This window comes from Akebia trifoliata, chromosome 8 (assembly GCF_017979445.1).
Source record: "Akebia trifoliata isolate Shusen 1 chromosome 8, ASM1797944v1, whole genome shotgun sequence".
NCBI lineage: Eukaryota > Viridiplantae > Streptophyta > Magnoliopsida > Ranunculales > Lardizabalaceae > Akebia > Akebia trifoliata.
The window spans coordinates 42,791,555-42,805,111 of NC_141382.1; the positions used below are offsets into that span (position 1 = coordinate 42,791,555).

The following is a 13,557-nucleotide window of genomic DNA, read 5'->3' on the forward strand; positions in this document are numbered from 1 at the left end:
TGAAAAGGAGGTAGAGAGGGGGGAGGAGAGGAAGACAATAAAGATGAAGGGGCCAAGAGGAAAGGCATAATATATAATATGGACTCTACTCTACTATAGCTGGAGGGGAAGTTTATACCCTATAACTAGGGTTCTTCACTTCAGTTGCATCCATCCTATGATTGTAAGTAGAACTGAGACTGATGAATAGTTGATAACCACAATTAGGATTCTTTATTTGGTAGATATAAAAATCAAATCAGTTTTAAAAAAAGAAGAAAAAGCACCACTAATTTGCTAATTGTTTTATTCAAATGAAAGCTCTTTCAGATATCAAACACTAGGTCCCAACCATCTTTTAGCAAATAAAGACCGTTGCAGTTCCCCAAAACTCCACTACTTCCAATTGAAACCAGATTTTCAAAAATAAATGACAACTTGTGAGAGTATTCAGAGGAAGTAGGAAGAAAGAAATCCAAATTTGTTTTGTTTTTGGATGAATAACAGAATTCTACTTGCCTGTTTAAATAAATAAAGATCAAGATCAAATACTAGTGTCATTTCGCCTGAGGGTGTGAGGCAATGAAGTCAACAGCTAGACTGATGGAGTTGATCCTGTCTGCTTCATTATCAGGGATTTCAAACTTGAACTCTTCTTCAAGAGCCATCACCAGCTCTACAGTGTCCAAACTATCAAGTCCAAGGTCATTCTGAAAATTGGCATTTAAGGTAACCTGGGGAAGGAAACTTAATGTCAATAAACACTTGGAATATAAATTTCATAACACATCCAGAGAGGTCAAATATGCAATTAACACATTTTAGAATTGTGCTGGAGTGAGTGGTCTCATATCGCATTTTCTTGGCGTCGAGGTGGGCACAGAACCGTAGATGCCTTTCACTTGAATCTCGATGGAAAAACATCTTTGGTTCGTACACACCTCCACAAAAGGAAAGTGCAATACGAGGTCACTGCAGCATTATTCCACCTTTTATTCACAAGTTTTACTGTATCTTGAACCCTTTTTTTTTTTTTTTTGTGCTATTCTTCTTACCTTGCCTTGCATATTTTCATTTTGGAACATTAACCATGTTAGCAAGCATATCCAGTATAATTCCCAATAGAAACACGAACTTAAATCAAGAGCACTACATAGAACATCCACTAAAACACTATGTCCAGCCATGTGATGATTTCCAAAAGTATGCATCAGGCATTTTTTCAGCTAATTGCAATGTTGTTGTTCAGATTCCCTTACTTATATAAGACAAAGCATGACAATGTCATTCTTATAACCTTTAGTATCCGTATCTATGATTTTGTTTTTATACTCTTAACGAAGAAATGTGAACAGCAACGAGACTGCATGAAGGAAAAGAAGCAAATGAATGTAAAATCCACAAAAGCATTCGAGTCTTTCCTTAAATCTTTAAACTCTCCATTCTTTTTCTATTGTGAGCACTTAGTATTTCAAGCAAGGAAGTGTTTATTTGATTGGCAAGAAAGAACAAAAGTTTGGTGACACCATAAGCTGAAAAAACTACAAAACTTTTGAAGGGTACATTGATTGACAGACTGCATCCCTTAAAAAATATAATAATACTAATAAAATTCAATAATCAGAATTTAGTTTCAATCTTATTATTCATGCTTTAGGTATCATCAACAGCGTCAAAACCTTATCCAAGGATTTGGGTCAGCATGACTTATGCTTTAGGTATATGATTCATACATGGGATTCCATTAGTTTTTTTTTTTTTTTTTTTAACATTTCGGTTCAAATTCTGAATCCTTGGATTTCGACAATACCAGCCTACATAGAATCCTAATATAGATGTTGATAACACACGGGATGATTTGTTTGCTTAGTTAGTTGACTTGTTCTGAAAAAATTTGTAGACAAAAAAATGTCAGCCGCACAAAAGGAAAGTGTTGTGATGACAAAGAAAGGAAATGTACGAAATTGAATCATCTATAACAAGAGCAAGCTTATGAACCACAATGTGAGACATGGTTTTCAATCCTAGCTTCTTGTCTTGCCTCAGCTGAGTCAAACCCTTACAGGACAAGTCAAAACTTGTCTTTATGGAAAAACAAATCTGAAGCTCTTTGTTATCTTGGCCATGGTGACAGAATGTTTGACCTCTTGGTCTTCCACCTTATCATGCAACAGACCCAGATTCCAAAGCTTTGTCTTTCTTTACCGCCTCAATTTCTTTGCTTTAATTTCCTATATAGAATCTATTCTTTCTTCATCCCCTCTATCTTCGTATCTCACTCTCACAACTCTTTCATCATGCTCAAACCTTTAAAACTAAGCTTTTAATAGCCCAATCAGCCATTGAAGAAAAACCATAGCAATAAGATGTCACCTTGATCTCTATAGATTTTTCTGTTTATATGTAAATAACTCGAAACAGCCAAAGAGAGAATGCAAAAAAAGGAGGTTGGGGAAACCTACCTAGCCAACAACATACCATGGGTTTTGAATTATGTCAACTGCTTCATCATGAATTTGGCAATGCAAAGGAATAAAAAATAATACACCTTCAAATCAAGGTCCAGAGCATTGATGGGGAAATACAATATGTATCAGATGTCACAAAACTTAAGTACCAAATGTAGCCACGAGATTGGATGCATACCCAGAAAAATAGTGCCTATACTTAATATCTCTATCATTGGATTAGCTTAATTTAGTAGACTATTTTGCACTTATTAAATTATTTCACCTTAGAAAGCAAGTGCACAATATCCATTTTTCTAGGGGATCATGCATACTCAATTAGAATCAAACTAATGTTTAACATGAGAGAAAGGTAGTATTCTAGATTCAAACTTATATATCTAGAAAAAAAATCTTCAAGACTGATGCAAGGGCATATGTATATTCAGGTCATGAAACAATCATTTCAAAACTTGGTTTGACGTCTCATCTTGTCCATGGAAGAAGCAGAGTTGTCTCAGATGAGTCATCTCGTCTTGTACGAGATAAATCATTTAACTCGGTTTAAAATGATTTTATATATATATATATATATATATATATATATATATATATATATATATATATATGAAAATAATTATATATTTTTTTATTAAATAAGGTAGATTAAAAGATGTTTAGTCATAAAATCATGTTTTATTTACATAATAAATCAGTATTTTTAGAGGTGTGAGAGTTACACCTCAAGATGAGGCTCATCAAAAACGCCCTAAAGCATAAGTTTGAAACCTTAAAGCAGTTAAGGCTTATGCCTCAAATCATGAGACACCTAAAAGGCACACGCCTCACATTATTATTATTTTTTAAATAATGTATTTCTTTCTCATTCTTCTTATTCTTTTCTTGCTAATTTACTTTATTTATTTTTTATTATCTAAGTAAGATGTTATAAGTTTCTCTTTTTCTTTTACTTCTATTTGTTTGTTACTTCTATTATGCAATATATTTGGAACACTTAGAAATAAATTTGAATACAAAATAGTAATATGTACAAAGAAAATCGTAGAGTCAAGCTGTTTTATAAATAATTTTTGTTGTATTAGTATTATACAAATGAAGTTTGTGAAAAAATAATATTTAATTGTATTTTTGTAATGAATATAAAATAATTAATTGTTACAGAGATTTTCAACTATTCTAATGCAAAATGTTCATATTTAGCTAAAATATAAAGTAATGATATTTCATGTTATTATGGATTAAAACTTGAAATTCGATTGTGTGGATTTGAAATACATAAATATGCAATGACTAATTTTGAGTTTTTATATCATTTATTTAAAATTATCATGCATGTGAGGCTTACGCTTTAAAAATATTAGTTGAGCACCTTGTCTAATGCCTTAGCATCTGAAAACATTGTAATAAATATTTAAATTTTAAAATAAATTACTTATTTTAATCAAGTGACTCGGCCGAATTTTACAGGCGAGCTTTAAAAGTTAAAAACAAGCATGGAAATCTACTTGTTAATGTGACATATATTGAGGGCGATTTGGGGAAGGAGATCAACAAATGAGAGAAACAAAATGCGCTAATTCAACTTCTTTTCAACACAAATCACAAATCGTCGTTGATTTTTCAAAAAACGTGTCGATCGATCCCAAGTAAACACGGTCGGACTCGGAATAGGCTGATCAAATAAAGAGTTAGCCACAAATTACACAACACAGGCAAGAGTTTTTTGACATGTTTTGCATCCAAACAAGCCCTAAATCCTAAAAGACAACATGAAATTCTACTTCATAAAAAAAAATGGAATAGAAACCCTAATTTCCAGATACCTTAGAGGGATCGACTTTCTGAAAGTTCTTGACGACAGAGATTATGCGATCAGAGACCTCATTCTTGTCGAGGAAGGAACCTCTAACCTCATCAGAGAAGTGGCGTCGTAGGAGATCGAGAGAGAGAACAAATGGAGAATTAGGGTTTGGGGCTTTAGCATTTACTCTCAGATACTTCAGCAGAGCGTTCTTCGTCGTCGCCGCCGCCATCGCCATTAATTAGAGCTTCGAAACAGAGCTTTTATCTTCGCTTAGACTCTCTCTCTCTTTGGCTCTTTGCTGCACAACAAGTGACAGAATCATAAACAGAAGCGGAGTGATATACACGGTGTGTATCTGCTTTTCGTTCCAATATCTAGGGTTGTTGATGGATCGGATCTGACCCGAGATCTAATCCTTTCGTTCCAATAATTTCGGATCTGGTTTGGGATTTCGACTCCAATCCGATTTGATAACATATTGGATGGTTCTGGATCAATCACGTCCCGATCCTATAGCCCCCAATCTGGTAAACCGTGCAAGTTTATTCATATTTTGAAAATCTATCAGATTCGATCCAAACCCGATCCGATTGTTATTGTAATGAATTTGGGCTGCGTTCAACTAATAACGGCTTGATAAAGAGCCCGATATGTTTGAAACTCCAACCAAACACATTCCACGTAACACCGCACATATTGTATAGGAACGGGACATCGTATGTGATCATATAAAGGAATAATAAAAAGCTGGAGTCGTGTTTGGGGACTTCGTTTTTCACTCCATCTCACACTGCACTGACAAGGAGGTGCGCACATAATCATACATGCTTTTTCATTTGTATCTTGAAGAGACACATCTATAACCAAATCATTAATGCAGTGTGAAACACAGTGAAAAACAAAATCCCTTTAGATTTTCCAAAAATGCTAGAAATCAGATAGGTAGGTTTCAATCCGAATCATCAAATTGATCCCACTCTAACCATAATCTGACCCAAAACCAATCAACCACCGGTACTAGTCGATCTTGTTTTGGCTAGAGAACTGATGAAAAACCTAAAATTTAGCAAATTAATTGGTGGAGTCGGGATTTTACCCACCATGAGGGCAATTAAGATTGGATTTTTTTCTTTTAGAAAGGCCATTAAGAAGAATAAAAATTATGTAAGGATAATAGTAACAATTTTTTTTCCACCCCTTCCAATAACTCCAATAACTCACAAATTCTTATAGACTGAAATTCTTATGGAGGCAAGTGCCCCTACTGTAAATCCTCACCCCTGGGCTGAAGTGGTGGACCATTGCTGAAGCTTAATTCTACTAATTTATATTTATTAGAAAATTAAAAAAAATATATTTTTTTTTCCTAAAATTACCTTCTAATGAGTCCCAAAAAGTAATGATGGTTCATATCTCAGTTTCAAACCATAAACCGGACAACATTAAGGAAAGGTTACAAAAGCCCAAAAAGAGTACGAGAGTTAAAACCACCACCATATTTGGCACGAGGGCCATTAATGGAATGGGCAGTCTAGAAAATATAAATAAATATATAAATTCTAGCCAAATGGAGTACCAAGTCCGACTTTGAAGCAGGCGAAGGAACACTGATCGTTACATGACACATGGCATATTGAATTTATTTTACTCCCTTACATTTCCACAACATTTTTAATACCTCCTTGGAAATGCCATGTGTAATCCAATGGAGGTGGTTCCTTCAAAATTTTGAAGAGAGCTACCATTTTCAGTTTTTTCCTGGAGTACCAGTCGCTAAAGTCTTGGAAAAGGAACCATGTTTGGTGTGCGAAGTATAGCATCTTATGAACCCTGAAGACATGGGCTCAACTTTCTGCACTACTAACACGTAGATGCTTTTGTTACGTAATACAAAGCTTAGTGTTTTATGACTTCAAAGAGATATAGACTAAACTTTCTACACTATTAATGCCTGAATGCTTTTGGTGTGTCAGGTGGCTTCGCATCAGTTTCAGAATTGTGGTAGTGTTAAAAACGATCTATGTGCTTGAGAGCCCTCACAACCTACACACAACGAAACAGTTATCAATGGCATGATCTATCATCCATTTTAGTTTTAATCCTTATGCAACCCCACCCCAATGTCAGGAAGTCCTGCAAGTGAATAACAGTAAAGGGGGGTAGATAATCTTCACTTTTGAGAAGAATCAGGAATTTTAATATAATAAGAAAAGTTTGATCTAATGTCAAGCATGTATGCTACTACACATAAAAAATGTTCTTTTAATTATCCATCCATCTCGTAAACATGAGAACTTACTGTTGGGGCCATGCCTCTCTCTCTCTCTCTCTGCTGATCTTGAGGACCATGAATTAAGTTTATTGCAATTTGAACCCCCATCCGCTCAGAATTCGCTTCCTGCAAAACACAACAAAAAGGATTTAAGGATTTCTAAAGACGTGTCTTCCAATCAACAAGTCATCAAATGGGTTTGTAGCAGCAAGGCTTCCGTTATTAAATAAAATAGACTTACAGTGATATCCTTGTCTATCTGTCAATTTGCCATTTTGAAGTGAAAACTTGAGGCTTCAAGGTGGGAAAGCTTCCATCACTCAATATTAGAAATTCTAGAATTGAATTCCAAAAGCTTTCTTACCGTTCCATTCCACTCATGTTTCCAAAGCAGCTCATCATTATCATCATGGGCAAGCCTTATGCCAAAATATTGGGGTTCTTTGAATGAATCTTGTTCCACCATTCAGTTAGGTCCAAAGTCATGTATGTTGTGAATGCCAATGTGCTCATATCCTTTCTCACTATCAGATTATAGAGGTGTCCTGAATAAATATGCATAACTACACTGGATCACTATTGGTGTGTATATATATAATTAAAAGGGGATGCTAACGTCCAAAATCTCATGGGAACGTTAACATCCCCACCACATCCACTTTCCAATAATATCCCCCTTCATTTTATCTTTTAGTGAAAAAGACAAAGGTATATTTGTCTTTTAAATAATATAAATGCTAAAGGCATTTTATTCTTTGGATTTAAATACTTTGTTTGCAATAAATTATTTGGCAATCAATAACATAATAAATGTAGTTATTAAAGGCATGATAACATTTATTATGTAAAAGACTATCATACCCTTGTCTTTTTCACTAAAAATAAAATGGACAAGAGTATTATTGGAAAGTAAATGTAGTGGAGAATGCTAACATCCCCATGAAGTTAGCGAAGTTAGCATTCCCCACTATTAAAATAGCAAAAGTTGAATCCCATGTTCAATAAGAATATTCAAGATTTTCTAATTAGAAAAATTCTAATTATAGATCATAAGATGTATATTTCATATTTTAATGATATACACCAATGGTGAGTCTTATCTCATGCACATTTATTCAATACACTTATATAATTTAATACCCCCCATCAAGCTCATGGAGATCAAGGATCTTCATGAGGTTGAAAAATCTATAGCCTTGAATGTTGTGTTGCCTTGATATCTTTAAGAAAATAATGTTGATGGATTGCCACAAAACGTCCAACCATGTTCATTGGTAGTCACCACCTGCCTGTGAAGTCTATCAAAATCGCATCTCACTCTTTTTTTAGTCGACGAACAATAGCCCACTATATGACATTTGTCATGATCTCCCCCAGGAGCATAAAAAGTAGGATCATAGAGCTTGATTAAATAAAGCTTTCCTTGGAGAGAGCCTAGATAAAAAAATAAAGATTGTGCACATGACTACAATTAGAGGAGTTTATAGAGATATAGAATGCAGGATTATCTTTAAAAAACAAACAATAGAAAACTTGAGCAAACACAAAAACAAATATAAAAAAATATTTAGGTTCAGTGGCACTAATTGTAGTATACCAAGACCGTATTTACTAGAATGTGTGCATTAATATCTTGTTTGAGAAATAACTTCTATTAAATTGGTTGATCATCACATTGGTCGATCAAATTCTGTCAGCAGTAACCGATGCCACTGCTTCTTCTCCTCTACTGCTCTTGTTCTGTAACTGATACTACTACTACTACTTTGGGGAATTACTCTAAGGAGATTGATACACTAAGGGAATTGTGTAAAGCTACCAGAGCAGCAACATAGCAAAGTACTATAACTAGTCATCATAAAGCTACCCAAGTAGCAAAGGTCACTACCGCCAAGGTAAAACACACATTGTGTCCGAAAGAGTTGCATACACAACTCGATTGAGTCAACTCGATGAACTGAACAGTCACTGAGTTGTAGCAGTTACATATTTAAGGTCACTCCTCATGTAGGTTGTAAGAATCATGAGGAGCGAGTCTTCATTATCATCAAAATATCATATGCTTTTATTACCATAAATGCTAGATAACATGGGTGAGTGGTTACAGGTGAGTTTACTACCCCCACTAAAAAGCCCATTTTATAAATAAGGAGGCCTCTCCCACTCAAACCCAAGGCACAAGCTACACACAACTCTAGTGCTCATATTTTCTTCTTATTCTGCAATTTTCATCAAGTACTAACTTGATCGTCGGAGACTTTTTGGCTGACACCACATCGATGTCTTTTCAGGTAAAGGCGAATGAAGAAGATGATCCAGAAAAGAAAGATTCACCGAAGAAGATGACCAAAAATTCAAAGGATCATCGGAGTAGAAGACTGGGCAGTCGCATTAATTGTAGTGTAGATATCTAAGAGTGGGAGATCCGAAAAATCCCCCACAACATAAAGCTATGAATTTCTTGTGGCCATCCTCCAGGGTACAGTTGACCCTCAACTCAACATGTTTTACGTAGGACTTTCCGAGGGGATGGTGCGTGTGGCCACGAGTTTAGTCCCACCTGAAGGGTGGGGATACCCACGCTATCAAAAAAAAATCCTAATAAGACCATCCTAAATATTTTCATAGATCGTGAGATACAACTTTCCTATTTCAATGATATAAACCGTAGTGATTTGGTGTATCTCATGCACATTTATTCAATACACCTATTTAATATAATACTCACAACCTAAATTAACATTCATTTGGGTCTTCTCTAGCTCTTTTAGATCTGTAAATTTGCACGTTCCTTGACCATACCATCACAATGATCTTTTTCTTAGTTTATCGCCTATTGGGTCCACTCCTATATTTTTCGAAATGTGTTCATTTAAATTTTATCTTTCCACTCATCTCCTCTACATGCTCAATCTGTTAACATGATGCTTCTTTATTGCCAAACATTTAGTTCCATAAGCATAGCCAATCTTACTATCATCTAATAGTTTTTTTCCTTTCTATGATATCATCAGGATTCATGTTAGGAGGTGGTAAATTTACACTGGCTGACAAACAGTTGTAACCCTCCTTTTTCTGGGTTTTGGACTAGAAATGGAGTGTAAAAGAAACAGGCAGAATTCTCCATATAATTACAACAATTTCTTTCCCATTTTATATATATGATCATGGTTGAGAATATTTAGTCTAATTTTCCAGAAACATACACAACTAAGGCAGACATATATATATATATATAGAGAGAGAGAGAGAGAGAGAGATGAATTTACTTGCATACAGTTATCTTGATTAGTAAAATAGAGATCAGATTGCACAGATCCTTCTAAACTGGCATACTGAAATAGATAAATAAGCGTCTAAATGAAATGAATTTGTCCAGGCATGTCTCTAGTTTTGGACTTCTAGATTTTCCTTGGGTTTCTTCTTAGATTGCATCAAACATAATTTGAGATTTAGCATAGATAGTAATTTCAACTTCTCATGTAAAAAGCTTCTATGGAAAATGGAACATTGCATTCATTTTGTTCTTTTACATAATGCAACACATATTGTTGAAATTTTGTGGTTTGCTAAGTCTGGGTGCCTTCATACCCGTGTGGGGCTACCAATACTCATATACTCCCAGGACATAGTCCTTGATCATGAACAGAAATGAAGAGCCTTCATTTTAGAATACGTACAGACAATTCTAGAGAACCCAAAGTAGAATAGGACTGACCCTTAAGCATCTCTATACATTCTCAGCACCACTATCATAATTAGGTTTGATTGTAAAGGGAAACTTCATGGACTGCAAGCATTTAGGTGTTCTTTATTCTTCCATATGGAACCGATTTTTAGCTTTCATTACCCTGAAATGATATTGAGCATCCTTAGATAGGTAATCGAAGGACTTAACCTCTTAACCAAAAAAAAAAAGACCTAACCTCAGTCAAACCACAATGTGTGTTCAAGTTTAGGAATTAAAAATGTTAAATGATCTTCTAATCACCATTTTACTACTTCCTTCAGAATTATTTCCTGAAAGTTGAAAATTTAATTTTGGCTACTGTCGTGGAAGTTTCGACAGGAAATTGTCCTATTTTTGGCCTATCATAGTAAATATGTGAACTCTGAGCCTGATTTCTCCTCTATAAGAAACATGTTCTCTAAAAGAGAAAAATACAAGGATTTCAGAAATTAAATCGCACACAACAAATAGAGAGATCCATGTCTATCTATCCATTAATATCAATATTCTAAAGACACAATTTTAGGCTTCATCAAGGAAGGCTTCCATCACCCAATATAAGAAACATCTTTCTAGATTAAATTTCTAAAGCTTTCTTAACGTTCCATTCAATTTATATTTCCAAATAAGCTTCTCCTCATCAGAATCATAGTAACTGAAGCCTCATCCAAAATTTTGGGGTTCACTAAACTAATCTTGTTCCTCCATTCAATTGTCTTAAGTCGAGTCGTTTGTTATTGCAAGTGTGTTCATATCTGCTCTCACAACCTCAATCCACATCCATTTGGGTCTTCCACTCACTCTTTTAAAACCTTAACTTGTATGTTCCTTCTAACTAAGATTGTAATTGGCCTTCATTGGACGTGACCAAACCATCTCAATCGACTTTTTCTTAGTTTATGCCAATTAGGCTACTACTAAATTTTCACAAATGTGTTCGTTACCTATATTTTCGCAAACGTGTTCATTTTAAATTTTATCTTTCCTAGCCTTTCCATCAACCCATCTCAGCATACTTATCTTTCCTAGCATTACCATGTTGCTTCTTGATTGCCCACCATTAGCTCCATAAGGGATAGCCAGTCTTACTGCTGTTTGATATAATTTTCATTTTAATTTGACATTATCCGCCATCTTTTTAGGAGGTAGTGAATTTTACACAAGCTGCCAACCTGACATAACGCTCCTTTATACAAGGGCTTGGGACCGGCAATATAGTGTAAGAGAAGAACCAAACAGGAAAAGTTCTCAGAACCACAGTCATTCTTTCTTACCCATAATATATAGACCGTAATTGAAAATATCTATGGTTTGATTTTCCAAGAGTCAGGCATGGCTAGATATACTATTTTTTAGAGTTACTGAATTACTTGCATATAGTTTCTTTGATTTGCAGAGAGCTTATTGCAAAAATTCTTCTAAACAGGCTTATAATAAATAAATATTCTTCCAAATAAAATGCACTAGGGCAGGCATGTGTCTAGTTTTGGCACTTCTCAATTTTCCTACGGATACTTCTTAAATTGCATTAAACATAATTTGAGATTTAGCATAAATATAAATTCAACCTTTTTCTATAAAAAGCTTCTCCATAGAAACAAACATTGCATTCATATATGTTCCTTTATCTAATCCAACATTTATTGTTGAATTTTTTAGGTCTACTAAGCCCGGACACCTTCACACCAATGTGGTGTTACCAACACTCGAAACCCCACCATGCAAGATAGAGCAGAGTAATTTACTAACTAGCAAAAAAAAATGTAAGGGGGAAATAAAACTATGATTCTATGGGTAACATCTTCCTCCATTCCTACTTCAGAAATTAAAGAAGAAATGAAAGAAATGACTTACATTGACAACGTTGCTATTTGAAGAGAAGAGGCTTCAGCAAAGAAGGCTTCCGTCTCCCAACATAAGAGTTTATAGAATTGAATTTCCAAAGCTTTCTTACTATTACATTCCACTCATGTTTCCAAAAGCAACTCTTCATTAATATCGTCGTCATCGAAGCCTCATCCCAAAATTTTGGGGTCATTGAAAGAATATTGTTCCTACATTCAATTGTGTCTAAAGTCACGCCTTTTGTTAATGCAACCGTGTTCATATCAACTCTCACTATTAGATTATAGAGGTGTATTGAATAAAGTGCATGAGTACACCGGATCACTAAAATAGGAAAGTTGGATCTCATGATCTATGAGGAATATTTAGGATTCTCTAATAAAAAAGATTTTTTTTTCCTCTTTCTAATAGGTAAAGGATTAGTGGTAAGCAAGGTGAAGGTGGATTCAAGGAGGCTTGAACCTAGTACGTCGGAACAATACTCAACGGCTTACCTACTTAGCTAAGTTTGCACTTCAAGGATCCTAATTATTCTTATCATTATATGAGCCCTAATAGGGTTTTTATAGAGAATTACATCAACCAAAATATAAGAAATCACTTAACTATAAAGATCCTAATTATCTAATGGATTAATTAATATTTCTTAACTAGAAAATCATAAACGTTCTCATAAATCATGAGAGGCAGAGTTCATATTTTAATGATATACACCAAAAGTGATTTAGAGTATCTCATGCACATATATTGATACACCTCTATAACCTAATGCTCTCCATCAAACTCATGTGGATCAAGGATCTCCATAAGGCCGAAAAATCTATAGCCTTGAATGTCGGGTTGCCTCTATCTTGAAGGAAATAATGTTGATGGATAGCCAAAAAATGTCAAATTGTGCTTGTTTGTAGTCATCGCATATCTGTGTAGTCCATCATTGTTGCATCTCGCTCATTTTTTGAGTTTGTAAGAATTGGTGGCCAACTATATTAGGTTTGTCATGAGGAGCATACAAAATAGGATAGTTGGGCTTGATTAAAATAAAAAAAAGGGATCATGAGCCATGAGTGTGAGGTTTAGAGGAGTTTATAAAGATATGAAGGAATGCAAGGCTTTATTGGGAAAAAAGTTAAGTAAATGCAAAAGCAACAAAAAAAAAAAATTTAGGTCAAGTAGCGGCACAAAGAGTAGCATACCAAGACTGTACTTGATAGAGCTTGTGCTCTAATACCTTGTTGAAGAAATAACTTCTATAAAATTGGTTGCTCATTATATGAGTCCCAATAGAGTTTTAAAAGAGAATTACATCAAGAAAAAATATAGAACCATACTTAACTAGATAGATTATAATTATCTAATTAATTAATATTTTTTAATTACTTATAAAAAAAAAATTAGAGAATCCTAAATATTATCATAGATCATGAGATACAACTTCCCTATTGTAATGATATACACAAAT

General features: G+C 34.4%; 1 protein-coding gene across 1 annotated transcript; it reads right to left on the reverse strand.

The window, feature by feature from the left end:
- Positions 1–360: 360 nt before the first annotated feature.
- On the reverse strand, positions 361–4,591 carry LOC147396955 (acyl carrier protein 2, mitochondrial-like). Its single transcript, XM_086452298.1, has 2 exons — positions 4,271–4,591; positions 361–713 (listed from the first exon to the last, which is right to left on the reverse strand). The coding sequence occupies exons 1-2, from the start codon at positions 4,484–4,486 to the stop codon at positions 537–539; spliced, it is 393 nt and encodes a 130-aa protein (XP_086308424.1). The 5' UTR covers positions 4,487–4,591; the 3' UTR covers positions 361–536.
- Between the last annotated feature and the right edge of the window lie 8,966 nt (positions 4,592–13,557).

Bases quoted from the DNA above. Each gene is read 5' to 3' on its own strand.
- LOC147396955 (XM_086452298.1), bottom strand. From the start codon at position 4,486: ATGGCGATGGCGGCGGCGACGACGAAGAACGCTCTGCTGAAGTATCTG. The intron at 714-4,270 runs GTATCTGGAAAT...TTCCTTCCCCAG, and splicing joins AGAAAGTCGATCCCTCTAAG to GTTACCTTAAATGCCAATTT.